Raw genomic sequence first — 20834 nt, 5'->3', positions numbered from 1 at the left:
GGCTCTTTCATGATACTGAAATGCATTTTGGGTCCTGCTACCAAAGGAAAGCACCAGTAGAAGTTTAATTTTAATTTCCAAGAGAAAAGCTGCTTCACCTGCAACTGAAGCCATGGCTGATATGGTGAAAAGCCAGCAATGCTAAGTAATTTGAATAAGAAATACAGTAGTGCAAGAAAAGGAACAGCTGGGATAACTAGCCTTGCTTTTGTCATCTGTACAAACACAACAGTTCCAAGTCACACATATACGAAGTCATCATCAATTGCAGAACAGACTCCACCAATAAAGCAAATAGCATACATCACGCATCTACCATTTTCAGAAATAGATGGAGGTTACGGCCTCGGGTATGGACTTCTCTAGAACACCCTCTCCCATCTGCCATCCCCTTCACAAAGATCTACTGGAGGAAAACCAAGAGAGATGTTTTGCCACTACAGTACCAGTTTCTTGTGACTCCTCAGGCATGTGTGCACACAATCACAAGCTGCGTTTTAGAAGTGGTCATGATGGCAAAGAAGATCAGTTATGCAGCAAATTGCAACAGAAGAAGAAAAAAAAAAAACAAACAACTTCCATGCTGCTGTTCACAGCCCATTGCAACTGATTTTGTGCATGTATAGAGCTCAGACTGGAGCGTGACAGCACAAAACATATCCTGTATCAATCACGATGCAGTGAAATTCAGGATTTTATAGTGTCAGAGGTCCTTCTGCCTCAAATCTAATACACATATCCAGACTATTCATATCTAGACATATGAACAAGCCCAAGGATAAACAAGGTTCAGAAAATGTAAGTCAATACAAAGGTATCTTATATCAGCTCCTGAAGGGCTCCCAACATGAGGTTGCCTCTTGGAGGCATCCTCTTTCCCAGACAGCTTACTGAAAATCTGCCAGATGCTTTCCAGATCACAGGGAAAGTAAGCTTGATTCAGGTTCAGGATTGATCTGACTTTGGTGTTTCATTTTCTGTCAGGTTTTCTACTTTGCCCATTTTCCAGACAGGATGGCAGCAAGTTTGCCATGGCTATGCATCAGCTAGCAGAGATGCTGGTTGAGTAAGCAAGATTCATTAGCAAGTCTTAAGAAGGTATCTAAGCTTAAAAGCATGCAGGGGGGATTAACAAGTGCCCTATCAACCCTTTCCAGAGCTGAAGTCCAGCCACATACTGCAGCCTATAGACAAATGTTTTGCTTTATTCCTACGTTCTCAGTTTCTCACAGGAAGAAATTACTGATTGTTTCCTATAATAGAGTAAGCAAAACACACTACAGAAAAAGCAAAGCAAGAGCCTACAGCTAACAGCCCTCAGAGGCACCCCCAAAGGGCAGACGTTGGTAGCTTCAGGGACTGGAACACCAAATCACTTCCTCTGGGAATGAAAGCAAGAGCCTCTCCTCTGATTTGCACTAACATAAGGAAGTAATGCCATCTAGCATGAGCAGAATTAACTATGGATTTACATCACAGGACAAGGCAGCAAGTTCAAACCCCGTGTGTAGGTTGAGAAGCACAGCTTTGGACAATCCATTGAGAAAAATTTGACCTTTTTCTTCAGATTTGTTCTTTTCTAACACATGCACAAATCTGATTTTTGAGATTTACAGTTAGTCAATTTGCACAGACTTTGCATCTGCAACACCACCACTGCCAAAGACTGAGTTGCCATGCTGCATTTATACTTGGCAATATACCTGTTAAGCGACAAAGTATATGCAGAAAGCATTTTAAGAAGGACTAGAGTTATGAAAAAATATAAATCAAGAGATGAGGGAGGCACGTGGGGTTTTAGTTAGAGCAGGCTATTAGAAAGAATACATATTCCTAAGAAACTTGCAAGTTAAAAAAGGAACGGAGGGCAAAAATCTGTCGTAATTTGGTAACACACCAAACAATCAAGATGCAACATCTCAAAGCCAAAGAAGTCCACCAGCCAGGCACCGCACACACTAAGAATGTTACTCACTCGTGTACTGCAGAGGAATAGCAAAAAGAAAGACAATTCAATAGAGCACACAGCAGAGTTCTTTTCTTCGGATGTCAACTGAGAAAGAAAGACAAGGTTGTAAAAATCCTGCCAAGTCAAGTGTGCTATGAGTGGGAGGGCAAATTACCACGGTAGGTATAGATTAGTCACTCAGGAAGATTTGTGCCAATTGATTAATCAAGTATTAAGGATTAAAGGAAGCCCTGCACGTTATTCAGCAGAGGACTTCAACTAATCAAGAGAAGGCACTGGACTTTAATTTTCCTAATGGCATTTCTGTGAAATGGAATTGTTTCTTACATAGCACAAATAGAAAGAGAAGGAAAAAAAAGAGAGCCAACTGGCATGCTTCAAATACACACACACACGACTCTGTAAATACCATAGAGAATAAGAGGACATTTAACAGTGACCTCTTAAGAAATCAAAATCAAGCATTTTAGTTTAACTTTCAAGATCTCAAATATTTGTAAAATAATACCCCTTTGGATCAAGCTCAAAATCCAGACAGAAACAATACTAGATACTATTTACACTCATTTAGTTGGGATTCCAGTGGTCTATTGGCTCTGCTGCTCCAAATCATCAAGACACCATATTGGACTCTCAGTGAATAATACAGCAATTAATTCATCAAGTTACTACATGAGTAGTTCCCCTTTTGCATTGTCCCAACTCAAGACGCAAACTCAAATCATTAGGACACATCAATATGTGGTTTGTGCATGTCTGCAATGACTTTCTCTGAATGTTTCATCTTGGTACAAATGTAACTTCTCATTAGGAATATAGTTTTTCTTTACAGTTGTTATAAAAACTCTGACATAGGTGGGCATACAGCTGTCTTCTCAGAATTTATGGGCCTGGTGTAGAGAGAGTTATGCCGATTAAAAACTTTTCATCAAGTATTTTGTTCCCCCCCCAAAAAAGAGCCCTCCTACATTAGTAATAGTGGCCCTCTTAAAGCAGCTGAACTCATGTGTTTTGACAAGGATGCCCATGGTTTGAGTCCTAGCTCATGTTTATGGGTGCTAGAAACTGCCAGCTTCAGCAACCAGACCTCAACACTTCACGATTCTTTCCCATTTCCAGTTCAAATGTTGCGCTAGCCTGAAACTCACCTCAAGCTCGCAACTCTGCCTTAGTATCCTGCAGAGAAAGCTTGGAAACCCAGTTCCTGAAGGCCACACATGAGAACACCAAGAGAAAAATCCAGTTTTGCTTAAAACTCCTATTTTTGAAGCCAATTATGTTTTTTTTATGGTTATCAGGTCCACATATTTTTGATAGCTAGCTCTAGAAACAGGTCAAGGGTGAGGACACATTTTGTTCTGAAATTGCACTGCAAGATATCTACTTCCTTTGCCCTGATAAGCATCCTCTCGGGCTACCATAAAAACACACAACTCTGTTAGTATTTGAAGGAACTAAAAAGGCAAAAATCATCCTTAAAGTGCTATTTAAAAGCTTCAGAGAACTCCAACATGACAGTGATTCTTTAACAAGCAACGCTGTTTGCCTTTTGATCAAAAATGAGAATCCAGTATGTGCCCAGATGACACAGGTGTGCTTTCTTGGCCTGTGTTTCCTTGCCCAGCTATGTCTACATGTTTACTTAGCTGTGCCAGACATGGAATTTCTCTTATCTTATCTTTCTGTTATGGGTAAGACAATGTTGCAGAGGCCGCTTGGTGTTGCTGTTCTTCAAACAAATAGTTAACTACACTAAAGACAATTTGTGTCTCAGCCGCAGTGAAGATGCTGAATTATTGTAGGGAGTAAGTGGTCGTGTAAATTTACAAAGAATGATCCATTCTATTTTGAAAAGGGGTAAAAAGGATCGACGAGTTGTGCAAAGATGTCATTATTCTCGGTACTGACAGGGAGAGGCCACCAGTACCATCACCCTGCACACACATGAATCGGCGCAGTGCAATCTGCAGCATGGGGAGTTCGTCCTCCACCCAGCAACAGGGAGGAGCAGAACTTCTTTTTCTCAGCTCTCACACCTCAGTGCTGCTGCTCAACAGCTTCTCCTTGCTTGCTCTGCTGCCAAGGACCCACACCCACCACCTCATCTCTTTCTTCTGCAGAGAGGAGAGGATAAGCCAGGACTGCTGATAGCACAGGGGATCTGGGAGAAGAACATTTACCTGGAACTAGAGCAAGTAGGAGACACCCCCCTCCCACCTCAAAGCAACCAACCCTCAAACGATTGGAAAGCAGTATCTCAGAGTGCAATTCACTGGGCTCACCTGTTATTTACTCAAAAACTTGTTTATCTGAGCAGATGTTTCTAGGCTAAAGAGGATATATCTAAAACCTTTCCTGACACTAACAGAGGACAGAAGAGTGCAGGTAACTACATCAAGACAGCACTTACGCATTTCAATTCCAGTAGTTAATAAGGAACACGGCCTAAAGCAGAAGTATTCACATGCTCTGGGTCAAATCTCTCATTAAATGCTTCTGCAAAGCAGGTTTAAAAACCCTAGACTTGGGACTGTTCACAGGGTGAAGCCTCAATGACAGAGGGAAAGGTCTGTCTTGAAGCTTCATAACTCAATTTAATTTCAGGTCTCCAGAATACCTTGTGCAAAATTTAGCCTCCCCTACGCATACAAGCTAAATTCATACTGATAGACATTAGGTAGCCACACGGAGAAAAATCACCATTCTGATCAAATACTCCATTCTGATCAAATACTCCATTGTGATTAATCAGCAGTGAAGCCTGCAATAAGTTTATTAAGAAGAATTTGGCTCTCTTTCCTGCACATGCACAAGGAAAAATGTTTTCAGCATGAATATTACATTCTCCCCTATTTTAACAGATGTTTTGCCATATTTTTACATCCCTCTTGCCAGCTCCTCTTACTAGTTACAATTCCATTAAGAATTGCAGCCATTACACACTGGAGAAGGAGGAATATACTGAAAACCATTCTCCTTCCATGTGATTATTGTCCAGAGCTGGTATTTCTGCCTCCTATAGGGTGCTACGTTACCTCCTCTCTTGAAGCACTTACTGAGAAGCTTGTTACCTGCAACAAATGAAAAACATCCTCCACTAGGATATTACACATCTCCACCGCCCTGATCCATGCAAACAGGATAGTCTGCCAGAACCTACTGTCCAGGGTTTGTCTTTACTGTACACATTTAACTGACTACACAGAACCAAAAGTGTGATCTTGCTAAACCTACAAGCGAGCAGTCACACTTCAAGCCACATCTGCTGGTTGTAGCTCCACAGCAGTGCACTCCTCCATTTGAACATATTTATGTCATATGGGGAGGCACCCTACGGCTATTTGTCATGTGTTAAGCATCATTTACTTGTTTCTCAGGAACCTGTGATAGAAAGGCTCACCTGTCCTTCTGAGCTCACAGAGGAAAGGTGGGAAAGCCCAAGGAGGTCTCTTGCCAACATTCAAGTGATGCCACCTGCACCCTCAGGTGCCAGCAAAGGGAGCAAGTTTGTGGCTTAAGCAAAAAAAGCTGAGCTCTCTGCCAGACCCTCAGCTGTTGCAGGTTTGGAGCACAGAAAACCGACAAAACTGGCTCTGTATGACAAATAGGGAAAATACCACATAAAAGCCTCACTTATGCCTGTACTGAAAGCCTTTCTGAACAACACTGCTCTTGTAACCAAGGGGTAGAGGCTCTCGCTTTTACTTCTGAAAGGGCCATGCGTGCTCCCAGTCTATAAAAAGACAGACATAAAGTGTTTTCAAAGCAATGAGATTCACTATCAAGGTTCTCAGAAATAAAAATATTCCAAACAAAGCAAATATTTAACAAACATCCAGAGGAATTGAGCTGCTTCTGCATAAAACTAAGGCAGATTGGAGATGCTGATACACTAAAAGACTAAAGCCAACCCCAGCTCTGCTGACCCAAAAGCCACACCTGAAAGAATGCCTTTCACATGCAGGTCAGCACATCCCTCTCATCCAAGACATCTCTACTTGCTGTCAAGAGGTTTCTGCACAGGTAACACAGACACAGAAGAACAAAGACGAGACTGTTCTGCATGATAGACACGTAGACTGAAAACCTGAGTCCCAATCCAGGATTTGTATCTTCTCTGTTGAATTTACAAGCACAGACAACCCCTCTCAGTTTCAAAGCTAAGGATAAGTCTGTAGCTCTGGTCCTTGAAAACACTCACAAGCCCCCTGGTCTCAAAGCTTTATGTTAAGAAAACAAAAAATAAAAAACATCAGACATGTCTTTGCAGGAACCTGCAGGAAGCCAGATCTCCTGCATGCCCTTGCCCCCTGCTTTGCCTCCATGGAAGGGGTTCCACTGAACTCAACAGGACCAGCCACATGCAGGCAGAGAGATTAGTGAAAGAAGGTTTAGCACCTGCCTGCAAAGATACACAACTGGTCAAGGACAGATTTGTGGGATGAGCAACCTGGCACCGCAAAAGCTACAGACAACTGCTGCTCTGATTATCTGCACCCAAGGGCAGGGTTGAAAGGCAATTGCTCCGCAGTGGCTTCTGTACTATAAAGAATTTCAGAGCTCCCGCAGCTAAGGCTGCAACTGCTGCTTCGTACGGTTGTGCTACATCAAAATGCAATAGGCAATAAGGAAAACAACCGTCTTGGTGTGCAACTGTATGCGATGAGCACAGTGGCAGAGAATTAAATAGTGCAGAAGAGAAACGTGTAGTCATCTGCCTTCTGTAGGTTCTTTTCAAATTATAGATCGGCAGGTCAGCTCCTGGCAAGCGCTCACATAGGGGAGAAAGCCTGTAAGTTCTGCTTCTTTTCTCAAACTGCAGCATTCATGAGTAAAACCCCTTTTGAACCAAAACATATTTCTCATGCTCTTTGAGCATCAACCAGAAGGAAGGAAGTTCCACACAGTTATGGAAAAAAATAGATTATTTTTTTTCCCCCTTCCCCTCCTTCAATTGCCTAACTTTCTATGGAGAGATACTATCTTTATAAGCACCTTGTTTTGAAGCTTGGGTCCTCTACTGTCAAACCACCAGTGATCCACAGCTTGAGCTAAGGTCAAGGGTGAGAGCTGTAACAAGCACTTGTCCTCTGGGGCTAGCTGACAAGGGACCTATCACACACATTCACAGAGGGCTTAGAGAAACTCCAAGATAAAAACATTTCCATATTCCAAATCCCACTGATTTGCAAATAAGCTCCTAAGCACTTACATAATCTTGTGCTAAAAAGTGTTGGCTGCTGCAGTCAGAAATGTGCACACAGGAAAGACTTAAGCAGTATTGCAAAGTAAATGGAAATAGCTACCAACTGCACTAGAAAATTTTGCCAAATCAGAAAAGGTTACATACTAACTTGTGCTTGACACAAAGCACACATTTGCAATAGACTTTGGAAGCCAAAGAAACACTGACTGTTAGGGGAAAGAAAGAGTAACAATAATAAAATCTAATTTCAAAGTTGGAGACCAATTTGAAAATGGCTTAGGTCAGAAGATGTAATTACCCAGTGATTATTTTTGGCTTTGAATACCGAACCTTTAAAGACACCTACATTGTTGGCATTAGAAACAATACGATAAACCTAGGGTCTGCCATGAAGACTAAGGGCTCTTGTGCTCAGCACCGCTCCCACCGCCACACGGATATTCAATGGCAAAAAGCGCTACACATCATTACTACCACTGAGTTCAGCAGAGCTTGTCAGTGCCCAGCACCAGTGACTGAGGCCCAGGATTTCAGGTGTGCCTAGAAATAGAACTGAAACATTAAGGGTACAAAAACAAACAAGAACCACCTGCCCCCCTCCATAAACTTAGTTCCAGTTACCTGGTGTGTCGGATAATGGGAGAGGAATGAAAGGATCAGGCACAGTCAGAAGAGGAGGGCTAGTGTCCAAACTCAGAATGTCTTTCGTTTTTTCAGCTGGTAACCAGGAAGAGAAGAGGCAGAGTGAAACAGAGAAGAGAGAAAAGCTGAAAGCATCGAGCAAAATCTCAGCACAGGCACAGCTCAATATTACAGTCTCCATGCTATGGCCTGACAAGAACACCACTCACATGCAGACTCAGGACAAGTTTATGTTACTAGTGAAAAGAAAAAAAAAAATCCGAAACCAAAGAACTATTACCACATAGCTCTCCAACAGTTTAACCCACAGATCTCAAAACATTCCCGGAAAGGGAAATACTATTATCTCACTTTACAGCAGTACAAAAGGTGAAATGCCATCACAAAGGCCACACAGCAGGCCAGCCCCCATGTTGGGCCTCTTTGTATGAAATAAAAGATACAGCATCTTGCATCAGACAGGCTCCTATCTATGAGGAAAGAAAAACAAAAGGGCTAGAAGTGCCCAGCCCACTGCCAGCACCCAGAGAATTTCCAAGACACCTTCCCATGCCAAACCACAGGACGGGAGAGTCAAGGGGCACACTTTAAAGACAACTACTAAAAGAACTGAACATGCTACAGTGTCCAGAAAGCCCAGAACATGCAGATGCTTCTCAGGCTTTGCAGAAGGTACATTACAACTGAATCTAGAGCTGCTGATACTCAACACCCCTCCACAAAGGCTGATGGGGCATCACAAACTGTTCACAGGGCACTGAACAGCTGGGCAAACTCTGAAAGCAACCCCCTTAGAGCACTCTTGCATCATGGACTTCACCTCCTTAATTCTCAGGTAAGAGCTAACAATAGAGCTCAGTTATAAGCTGCTCTAAATCTCCTTTTATAATCAGAAATAAGCATAAATGGATTTGTCACATCTTGCCCCACAAAGGATTCTTCAATCTCTTCCCAGGACTCCTCTCCAAGGGTTGGTGCGCTTCTGTGGGGAAGCGTCAAACAGTTGCATTTGTCACCAGTGACAACGGCGGCACAAGACGGGGGAGAGGATTACTTGCATTTAGGGCTCCTGGAAGCAGTTTTCCAATACTGTGCTCAGCAGGTCTTTGCTGCATTCAGCAAGAACGGATGCTGAAGAACTAGAAACAAGCAGCGACACTCGCTGAGGATTTTTTTGGCATAGAAGGGGCTGCTCATGGCAAACCCTTGGTACCCAAGTACCAAAGGAGACTCCAGACAAGGTCACACATGTAGAGGCCTCTGCAGAACCTTAGACCAGCCAAGGATTCCTGGCCTCTGGACCCAGACAGTGCAAAACCTCTTGCCTCCACCATTTAACATGTCAACTATGAGACTAACTGTTCTCTCCTCTGAGGATTTTCCCTGCTTACTCCTCTCTCTGCTATTCTCCTCGTTCTGCAGCAGACACATTATTATCCCTGCTCAGCCTAACAACTGCAGGCAAGAAATATCCTCCAGCACGTCTGACTAATGTCTCTGAGCCCGACTGCCTTATTGCATACTACATATTTTACTTCTAATTATGAGCTGCATGGAACTTCAACATGTTAAGAAGCTTTCTTGTGAACTTAAGGGGCTCACTGAGCTTCTTCCCTCACCAAAAGCCTCACCTCTGCGTATAGACAGTGCCTCCTGCCTCTGCTACTCAATTGTGACAAGTACATGTGCCGTTCCTACCTTCCCTTCTTTACCAAAGCACCAACCCTATCCTACAGTTCTCAGCGCCAAGGGCCCAGCTCAATTTTTATCAGTTTTACTTTCCTTTCAAATAGGCTATGACAAAGAGGTGCCATTTTTCTGCAGCACTGTCCAGGGCATCATTCTGTAGGACATATTCACAAACTCACCCGATCCAGCAGTGAAGGAAGAGCCACCAAATGCATCTGCCTGGGTTGTAGATGAAGCCGGCTGGAAACCTGGAATCAAGTTCTCTGTGGAACTGCCCATCTTCTCTGGAGCCTTCCCTGAAATGCCATACACAGATTTAGGGGAAAAACTTCCATTCTGAAGGTAGGTTGCTTACCTAGATTTTTTTAGGACACTATTTCAGTATGTGACTTAAGCCCCTCCCTGCAAATTGCAACTTGCAGATGAAGCACGAGTTTAAACTGTAGCTTCTACAACCAACTGATCAAGGCCACTTCAAAAGCAGTAACTCTCCCTTCAAGGATCATGCTCATTTAATTGCAATTGCTCAGCAACGAGGACAGGGACTGACAAGGGAAATTGGAAGGATTTAGTTCTTCCAGGCAGAGAGGACCACGATAATATGAGAGCACCCCAGCAGCACATGACTGAAAGCATCATCATTCCATGCTATCTTCTGTTTTGAGAGCAGGCTGTTACTAAACCATCCCCATGAACCTACCGTCACCAAGCTTTGCAAAGTCCTTGTTCAGCAGCTCCTCAGCTGTGAGTTTGGAGAAGTTATCATCATCAAATGGATTCCACGTGGAGACATCGGGTGGGTTATAGACATTCTGCTGTGAGGTCCTTGGGGAACCCGAGGGAGTGGTGGAAGCAGATCTGGATGTAACCATCCCAACCAAACAACAGTCATTAATTACTCATCTGAAATCCTCTGGCCAGCACTATGAGCTGGTTCAAACTACTGTATTATAATTACTTCCTACTTAAAACACTTCGCACAAGTTATCGTACTGGCATACCCAGAAACCTGGGACCAGTTAGCCTTATCCACTCTTAATCTGGTTGAGCATCCTGGTGTCAGGGATTAAAACAAGCATCATAAGCATCCCATTTGAAACAATTTTCTGCAGTGCCTACATGGAGGCTTGCTGCCTGCAGACACTATAAAAGTGAGCTAGCAAGTATTCCTGGGGAAGTGCTGATGCTAAACAGCAAGCGTGAGGCACGTACCAGGGCTACTGGTGGAACAGCTGAAATGACACTAGCTTTTATAATCCAGAGGAAGGTCCTGTTTGCTTAGCTTTTGCGGGGCACAGCAGCACTCAGGAGGACTTCTGCCCTTGGGGAAGTTCTTTGGTAACTTTCTGCCAAGCCCTAAACTGTGGTCTTGGGAAGGCAAAGACTCATTTAGACCTCAGAGTTTGCTGCCTACCTTCATCTCAGAGCTTTGCCGAGGAAATCTCTGAAGAGTCTCATCCACCCGCTCCCTCCATACCCTTTGACACCAAGTGACCAGCCACCTACTTGGACTTGTTGAGACTGGCTTCGGCAGCAGCTGCCTGCAGGAGCTGGGTAGACTTGCTGGCTGGAACTCCAAAAACCGCACTGTGGGTCACGTCGCTCAGAATCCTCCTGTGTCCCGCACGCTGCGTTTTGGGGGAGGACGGAGGGGTGAGAGAGCCCAGTTTCTGACCTTGCACTGCTGTGGGGGGTGTGGTTTGAGGTTTTTGCTGTTGCCTCATTTGTGCCTGCATCTAGAAGAGAAAGTAAAATAGTTTGTCCTCATTCGTGAACAACAGCCATGATGAAAATCAGCTATATGCTGGAGGATCTGACCTTTAAATCATGGATTTGGGATAGTCTGGAGGAAAAAACAAACAAACAAAAGCATCAGGGGCAGGAGGGAATTCGCTGATCTATAGTATTTCAGGATTACTACAAGTGCACAAGCAGAAGCTTTCTCTCCTTTCTATGGTGCAGCTCTGGAGGCAAAGCCTCTATTAGCGCTTGTTGTTAAAGGCTAGCTGGTCTCAGAAACTTGCTTCTGGGTCAAGAGGCTGACATCCAAGGCAGAGTTAAGAAAAGAATTAGATCATAGTGTGCAGGAGTCTTGTCATAGGGACACAAGGAGTGGGGGTAAGGAGAAGAGCAGCACGTCTTCCAGTGCATAATGTGTGATTGGGGTCAAATCCCTCAAGGAGTACGTGTCTTCTGCAGAAATCTTGTGCAAGCAGCTTTCTTAGCTTTCTCTTAGGCAAAAAAAAAAGCAAGGACCACAGGAGTAACATTCGCCATTAAAATCTGGAAGAGAAAAACAGGTACGTTTGGTTTAGGTGTAAGTCAAGATAGCCTAGCTACAAACCCTCTGGAAACTTCAAGGTGTTTCCTCTAACTGATCTTATTTTCCCATTACCTCAGTCTTCTGTTAAACTCACAAACCCATAAATACTTGAAATACTGTCTTGCAGTGATAAACAACAGCATCACTTCTAATCATGTGATTTTTCAAAATCTGTCTGTCAGCAAGATATCATGGTTGGATTTAAAGCAGGAAAACTAGAATGTAAAGAGCAGAAAGCTGTGCATGCCACCTCCACTGCCTGGGCACTAGCTCCCTGTTCCCCTCCCTGTATCATCGCAGGCCATTTTCAACCAAGGAAGAAAGATGAAAGACTTGGAAAGGCCTAAGAGGGCAACAAGAAAAAGAGTTACACCCCCAGTGTGGTGCTTAACTACAGTGGGACAAGGCAAACAAGTGATTAGCTGTCTTGCTTTTCATCTGGCATTTTCAGGCAGACTAATTCACTGTGGCTGAAAAGCAAACTGACCTGACTGCTTCTGATGCACCCACCTCACACCTCACTATATAGGTCACCGCAGAACAACACGTTTGGTGCTGAGAAATAAAAGAGCAGTGCCAAAATCACCACAGAAATGAATGCAGAGCTTATTAAGCTGAAGTCTCGCAACGTGAAAAGATTTTGATGGGTCCCAGTTTGGTATCTTCTGCTTGGGAGACTCTGCTCTGCAGAGACCATGTCTCACTACCATGTTTTAAATGAGCCAACCACCACTTTTCTGAGTGGAAAAGTGTCCAGATGTGTCCATTCTGATCAGCCTTCTGGGGGATAAGGCTAATTTTCAATCTAGTTGATTTAATAATACTAAGACTGGTTTTGTGTTAGTGAATCACACGAAAGCTCTTTAGAGATGCACTTCAACACTACATTTCAAGCATTTCTCCTCTAAAAGGAACAGGGTAATAATGGGCCTCACCCAAAACCTGTCCACATGTACTGAAAATCTCCCACCAATTTCAAAACTGACTTGCCCCAGGTCATTCAGCAAAACAATAACAAGACTAGGAACACTACAACTCCAAGCTTGTCACTTACCCTAACAACCAGCTTAGTGCTGAAAATTAAGATAAAAGCAAAGCAGGTGAATATGACAGAGCCTTGAGACACAGAGTAAAACAAACAATGCTTCCCCAGCATTGCTCGGGTTACTGGCTTATGGAGTTTATTAGTCAAATTAATTCCTGATCTCACTTCAAAGGAAGCATGCTCAAGAGATGAATTAGGTCCTGATAACTGGCAAGTCATGAACAAGCAAACACAAACTGACCCTTAGTTTAGACTCAAACGCCGTGTACTTGGAGCAGTCTGTTATCACATACTGTTTGCTTCGTACACGTGCAACCTGGCACAGCAAAGTAAAGGGCAGCTTCCTCTTGCCTGGTGCCTGCACATGCTTCCTTTCCAACATGCAGTTAGAGTTAGGGACATCCCTTTGCCCTCCCAAAACAAGCAAGGGCGGATGGGATTGCACAGGAATGAAAGCAAAAGGCATGGCTTCCTCCCATATGTACTGCAGAGACACTTTGGCAACGGGGATCCTGCCCTCTGGCACACCTCCCCTGCCTGTAACACTGCGGACAGCTGGCTATTTCCCCGTGCAGACAGCCATATTTTCCATTAAGTAAAGAGCATTTATTTGGGATGCAAGTTCAGATGATTAGTAAAGGGGATGATTTATTTATTTAGTTTTAGATACGGTGCTTTGAAAAGTCACCTTTCCGTAGCATCCATTAAAGGAAAAAAGTTATCCCAACACCAGAAACAATCCGGAAGGCTGCTTGCATCTTCCTCTGCATCAGAGCCCTGAATACAAGATGGAAGTTTTCCAAACAAGCAGCAACACAAAGTAGTTCTGTTGCCGGGTGCCCATCCTGATGCATTAAGTACAAACAATTTTTAAAAGTTTATCACATGCCTTCTAAGGCAACGTGATGGGGAGGGATAGAGAGAAGCTGCATTAAGCAGTTACTTATACCTTTCCATCTGCTACTCATCTTCTTTCTATGGACCCAGAGCACAACTCCAGAGTCCAACCTCCCCTTGGAAAGAGCAGTCCAAACAATTGCACACCTCTCTGAGGCAGCAAGGTTAGTGCCCGCGTCTGCGACTCAGTAATAACGCACTAGGGGCCAGCAGGCCCTAGAGGACCTACTACCTGGGCTCCATGGGTCCGAAAAGCCAGCCACACTGCTGGGGTGTTCCTGGCACACAGGACCTGGCAGAAGAGCGCTTGCCAGCACTCCAAATCCTGCTGTCCCATTCCTTCCCTCAAGTCTCTTACCACTTGCTCCTGTGGCTGCGCTGGCTGGGCTGCACTTTGCTGGGCCTGTGGCTGCGGTGGCGCTGGGGCTTGTTGCTTTTGCTGAACTGCTGCTACTGCTGTCTTCTGTTGCATCGCTGCCTGCTGGGCCATCATCTGCTGCTGCTGTTGCTGCTGCTGGTAATAGTTCTGCATCAGCTGCTGCTGTGCTGGTGCTCCTTGCTGCATCACTGGGAACTGGGAAACAACCAGCTGTTGAGCCACTTGTTCCACAGCTGGGAACTGGAGTACCACCACTAGAATTTGGGGCCGGCCACAGGAATGGTTACAGCCACTGCAAGTGGCAAAGCAGTAACAGGCTACGATGGCTTGGAGACCATCTGCAAAGGAGTGGTGGAAAACAGCCTTCTGGTCTAACGTTAGATCCTTCTGTGTTACACCTGCCCATACGCGGCTCCCACAGCACAGACTGCCCTGTGGTCCCAAACTCCCTTCTCCATTTTTATCCATTCTAAACCTTTCCCCAGGGTAGGAAAATTTAGCGTCCCTTTGCTTCCATCGTTCAATATGCTTTAGCAGAGATCTGTGCTGCTATAAACACCTCAGTTAAGCACACAAGTCTGTCATCTAGACACACCCTGGCTAACACATCATGTGTTCACAGGCCTCCTTCTCACCGCAGTCTACCACAAAAATAGACCTGAATCTTTCCATTGAAGAGGCATGCCAGGCTTCCGGTATCACAGAGAGTAGAAGACAAATTGTACCCCTCTGCTCATCAATTCAGCATTGACCTCAAGACCCAGGAACACCTGGAGCTGCAAAATCTTAACCAGCACCACTTATTTTATGTTTCTACATGACAAAACTACCTCAAGGCCTTCCACACTAACAGTTAAAAATGCCAGCCTTGTGTAGCAAAAAAATCTCACTAGATAACTGGAGATGCATTGGAAAATGCCTAAAAACTGCACCTATCCCCGCAAAAACCAGGGGACTTGCCACAAATGCAAAGATACAGCCTTGCAGGCCTCTAGCACAGTAAGCAGGCTACAAAAATGGCTGTGCACACCCACCTGCTGAGCTTGCATCATCTGCTGCTGCTGGTAATAGGCAGCCTGTTGTTGCTGCTGCTGCTGTTGCAGAAGCTGCTGCTTCAAGAAAAGCTGCTGTTGATGCTGAGGTGTGGCTTGTGGCTGAGTTGAAGGGACTTGGGGCTGAGCCTGCGAGGCCTGCTGTGGAGCTGGCACCTGCTTGGCTTGTGGCTGTGCCGGAGTCTGTTGAGGTGCTGCTTTTTGCTGGGGGACACTTGCAGGAAGCGAAGGCTGACCACTGCCCAGGGCAGCAGGTCCTGCAACTGGAAGGAAAAAAAGAAGACAGATTCGATAGATCAATGTGCACCAAGGCCCTGCGGTACACAGTGCCTGGCAGGAAGGCACCGCACAGGGAACACCGTTTTACCTTGTGGCTGAATGGCTGCTTGAGCCGTGGGTCTCTTCCTAGGCGTCAGGGCTGGCTGAATGGGTAAAATTCCAGGGTTGGGTTGTGTCTGTCCTGCTTTAGGTCTTTGGCGGGGTGCTATGGAAGTTTCTGTCGTAGGGATGGGATCTGTCAGCCTACAAAAAAGGGTAAGGAATAAAAGAAAGAGCAGTAAAAGCACAGCCTTTGTCAGCCTGATAGTTGATGCATGCAACACACAGTAGGAGTTTAAAAACTCATCCATATTTTAGCAGTACGTGACTGATAAAGGTGAAACACTTGTGGGCATCCAGACGCACATCAACTCTTTCCAGAAAACTGCATGCACAGTAAAATTTAATGGATGCATTCACAACAGTTAATCAACACTATCATTTTGACTTCTTTGCCAATTGTGGCATCTTCTTCTGTTGGACAGCTGGAACTTGTCAGAATCACTCAATTCATTCAAATATTTGCTACAACATATTGTTTAAATCCACTTAGAGTTCTGGACAAGCAGATGAAGGACAACAAATTAGCTTCAGAGCAGCTGGTACCTTTGGGCTGAGTTGTCTAAATTGCCATCTTTAGAAGTACCTTAACTTTAGCACATCTACCCCAGAATCAGGTCATTGGACCTCTACTGATCTCTGCTCAACACATACTGAGCTCCAAAAACGCACAGCAACAGAGCCAAGCAGCCAGACACCATCCTGCCCTTCTGTGGATACATTTGCTTGTTAGATATCAAGTTGTTCTACTGATATGAGAGTAACTGCACTCAATTATAAAGACAAACAAAGCAGACCCCTGGGATTGACAGACAGGAGGAGAGACACCCTATTACAGAGTCTGAAGAAAACTGCTGGGTTTGGAGTGCCCACTGCTGTACTGCTCACTTTGCGCTAAAAATGTACAAGTTTTGTCCAACAGAATTTACAAGTCTCAATTACAGTATCATCAGCAGAGCAAGCAGCAGCAGGAGAGGAGAAAAACCAAGCAGTACAGTGGTTTCCCCACTAATCGAGCTCTTCAGATGGAGACGGCTTGTGCTTTCGTGTGCCCCCCAGAAAAAGTTACAGGACTCTTGCAGAAATCACAGCAATTTCATACAGTAATTACTGGGGCAGGTTATCATCTGCCAAGGGTCAAACTCAAACAGTGATAGTCCCTGATGTGGTTTCTCAGCAGACTCACATTCTTTGGGCCAATTCCAGGCTCACTGCAGGCCAGCTGCAGTCTTTCTCCTGACTTTGCTCTCAGGTGCTCTGGGTACTGCCTCCGGATGGATGACACACTAGATTCATCTAAGTGCACCAACTTCAAGTGCTGCTGTCAAGTAATGTCTTCAGTACAAAAAAGCCTCGCTATTGAGTCACGCTGAGTATCGTCCAAGTCCCACCCCTTCCCCCCATGCAGAAAGATTTCTCCTAATATCTGCATTTTCTGCCTTTCAGATCAATGAGATCAATGATTATTTATGTCATTGAAGCAGAAGCCTCAGGACTGCAGTGTTTGTCTCCACATGTAAATGTAAGCCCATAAGGAAGCAGCTAAATATACCAAGCATCTTTCCTAATAAACAGCAGAAAGAAAACAGATAATAAAAAGAGAGAGCTGAGCATAATGCAGATATGGTTACCTGGCCTTTGGTTGACTCTTCTTTGCAGCAGCTTCACTTGCTTTAACCGGGTCTGGGAGTTTAGCAGGGATTGGAGAGTTCTGCAGATCCCCAAAACATCAAATTTTATATTTTGAGTCAGAAATAATTTGCAAAAACATCATAATCAAACAGGGAAATTGGGGGATCCCCAAAGCAGTCATTCCTCATGCTGGACACAGGACAAACCCCTGAATGTTAATGTCATGAGGAAACAGGAGTTTGGGAGAGTCTTTGCAAGGGAAAAATATGGTTCAGCTTTTTTGACCATTGACTACATGTGGAATCTGAACACAAACCTTCATAGCACAGCCTGGGTGGTTTTAAAAGACAACCTGGGGACAATAACAACAATACTTACTAATACTGCAATAAAAAAATACAGGCATAATAGTACCAAAACCATGTCTTTTTCAAAAAGACCATAAATAACCACCTGAACATGGAGGGGGAAAAAAAAGTTTATTCTTCTTACCTTGAAACCACAAAACAAAAGATCATGTCACAGATGCCCGTAACACCATATGAAAATACTTGTCAACTATTTTTCAATTGAAGTCTATAAAGATACACTAAGAAGGGGCAGATGGTTGTGTAAGGTCTGATGTAGTTCAAATGCAAGTTGGCTAGTCCCAGCCAGACAGCAGACACAAATCTGCTATGTTTAAAACCAACTGCAGCACAAATTACACACGCTATGATGAACATGCCTGGAAACCAAATCAGTTTCACAAGCATGGCCTAATTTTCCACGTTCACAAGCACAAGGTCTCTTGGTTTGCCTCACACTAGTAACTGGGTGAGGAGGTAAATCAGGGACAAACAGAAATAAACAACATATGAAACAAAACTTTAATTCCTGCCCCCAACCACCCCCCCCCCAAAAAAAAAAACCCAAACACCAAAACCCCCACAAAACACACAAACAGTACTGCTAATAAAAAAATATGCTCCTAATTACAGAGCTGGGAACAACCAACAGAATACAGCAGAATGCTCAATATTCAGCAGTTGCCACCCTGACTCTCCTCCCACAAAGCCCTACATCAGTCCACTCCTTTGCTACTCACCTGAACGTTCTGGACTGGGCATTCCTTCTTTGCCAATTTGAACGCAAAGTAGGAGACCTGATAAATATCAGGTCTCTTATCAGGGTCTGGCTCAAGCATATACCCTTTAAAAGACAGAGATGCTAACATCAGAGCAATAGAACAGACAAATTCATGTGAGTCATTCATGGCAGTGTATCAGACTAGATATAAGGAAGACATTTTTGATGCTGAGGGTGGTGAAACACTGGCAGAGGTTGCCCAGAGAGGTGGTTGATACCCTGGTCCCTGGGAACATTCAAAGTTAGGCTGGATGGGGCCCTGAGTAACCTGATCTGGTTGAAGAGGTCCCTGCTCATTGCAGTGGGGTTGGACTAGATGACCTTTAAAGGTCCATTCCAGTCCAAACCATTCTATGATTCTACATTTGGTATAACCAGAGGGTAACAAGGTGCCCTGCCTCTTTCAACACACTTGGTCAGTGGTCAGCAGGGCTGAGCTGATCATCAGGGTCAGCTGAGAAAGGGGCAAGACAGACAGACAGGGCAGACTAAGACACATTTTCCATTACAGCTATGAACAATTTGTAGCTGCTATCAAAGGTGCTAGGGCAAGGAGGGGAAATGCAGCCGGCCTGGTCAGGGAATAGCACTGATTTCAACTTCTGCATTTCCAAGTGAACCCGCAGGCAAAGAGCTTGATCCAACCCCGGTGCGTCAGTGGGGCAGGAAGACAGGCCAGCCACATATACCACTGCACATATACCACCACAGAAGCAAAGAAAATACCAGGCTGCTCTGCAAACACATCCAACTCTGTTAGTCAAGATTGTGGCTAGGGAAAAAAAAAAAATAATCAAATGCTGTGCTGAAAACAAGAGAGCTGCCCCAGCTTTGCCAAGAGTAGTGCATTGTACCCTTAATTACACATTCGCTCTAGTCAGTGGGCTATTTATAAATCATTTCAGTTCTGTTTCTCAATTCACAGAAGATGAATTCTTATCGCTAGTCTAAGTCACTGTGGTTCCTTTCAGTTCCTTATCCAAATAGATTTATTACTGGAGAAATACGTTTCTTCATAAATAGGCTTATTGTGCAAGTTTCTGTAGGACTCAGACCAAATGGTTGTCTGTTTTCCTGCCTTTCCTCAGAGTTCAATACAGCCTAGCCAAATAGAAATGTCTTTGTCATAGCTGTCTTTCGAAGAGTGATCTCCTAAGGTACTAAAAGATCACTTTAAACCACCCCTGCGCACAAGTAAGTCTCTTAAAAGAAGAGAAACACCAATGGTTCTACTGTAGGAGCAGGGAATATAAGAACAAAACACCTCTGCTATTTCTTTTAGTTCTGGGGAAGTAGATTATGCCACTGTCAGAGACACTCACGGATGAGGCAGTGCATGTCTTGCGAGTGCCGAGAATTATCTGGAATGGTGAAATTGCCATCACAGATTGCCACCTGACTCTCCCCAAACGGCAAGGTGAAGTAACACAGCTTGTACAGTAAACAGCCAAGGGCCTAAAGAGAGAGAATAGAGCAAAGGATTTAACAAACTGAAGCAAGTCAGGGAATGGTACAATCCAAATGCCATCACAGATAACAGGGAGAGTGCTCTAGCTTGTTCTACTGTACAGGTCTCGCATGACGTCAGGCCTACATTTTAACATCCCTGTGATGAACTTGAAAACAAGCATAGTTACATGGGAAGTTAAACACACAAAGAGCTCTCCTTTGCTAGGCTGAGATACCGTAATCTGGGGCATTGTGCGAGTATCATCGCACACACCCCACGGCTCCACATACCACTGCACATAGCATGACCCTTCACGTCATTAAACAGGCAAAGCCTGTTTCCACCACATGCTGGGAGGAAAGAGTAAAGTAACAGCAAAAATAAGTGGTAACCATCATCCTTAACACATTTATTCTGACTGTTTCCAAGCTTAAGTTCAAACAACATTTCAACCGTTATAAATATGTACCAGGGAGAGATACACAGATAAGTCTGCAGGCTGCTAGGTTATATCATCCTTCCATCTATTTCCGTGCTGCTTTTGACAGCAAGAACCACCACCTATTTCAAACGAAAATACAAGTTTTGCACAAAGGGCTAATTATGAAATACTCCCACCATCTCAGAGAGGAGAGAGGGAAACATTTCCTAACCCTAAGCAACTCATCATCAGCTTGTATCTTTTGTCATAGGATTTCACAATTAAATTGCACTCCAGTTTAAAATAACCTCAATGAGATTTAAGGAAAGGGAAGTTTCCAGCAGGATGAGCACTGCAACAGGACTTGAAGTCAAGGCCCCACCGTGCAGACCACCACACACTGGGTTTGGAAACGCTCAGCAGGTCACTAGAACAGAATTCCTTCCCTGCCAGGAAGAGGAGAGCCTCTGGGTCTCTGCCTTTCCTCATTATCACAGGAAGGAGTGCAAATCCTAGGTTCTCCTCTGGCTGCCTTTGAGGCCCTGACAATCCCTTCATGCTGTTACAGCTGTGACCTTCCCTCTCCAGGTCTCTAACACCAAGGCAAGCAACCCAGCACCGGT

General features: G+C 44.4%; 1 protein-coding gene across 1 annotated transcript in view; it reads right to left on the bottom strand.

Annotated features, from left to right (window-relative positions):
• Positions 1-20834, bottom strand: part of AAK1 (AP2 associated kinase 1) — a 70697-nt gene that overhangs the window by 11181 nt on the left and 38682 nt on the right. Inside the window, 10 exon segments of the mRNA XM_009699015.1 lie at positions 7797-7892; positions 9686-9802; positions 10207-10364; positions 11013-11242; positions 14130-14390; positions 15185-15459; positions 15570-15724; positions 17212-17291; positions 18300-18403; positions 19663-19795. Coding sequence (XP_009697317.1) covers positions 7797-7892; positions 9686-9802; positions 10207-10364; positions 11013-11242; positions 14130-14390; positions 15185-15459; positions 15570-15724; positions 17212-17291; positions 18300-18403; positions 19663-19795 — 1609 coding nt within the window.

This window comes from Cariama cristata, unplaced genomic scaffold (assembly GCF_000690535.1).
Source record: "Cariama cristata isolate BGI_N322 unplaced genomic scaffold, ASM69053v1 scaffold7354, whole genome shotgun sequence".
Taxonomy (NCBI): Eukaryota; Metazoa; Chordata; class Aves; order Cariamiformes; family Cariamidae; genus Cariama; species Cariama cristata.
Note: the sequence above shows the minus strand (reverse complement) of the source record. Positions and strands in the feature narration are given on the sequence as shown.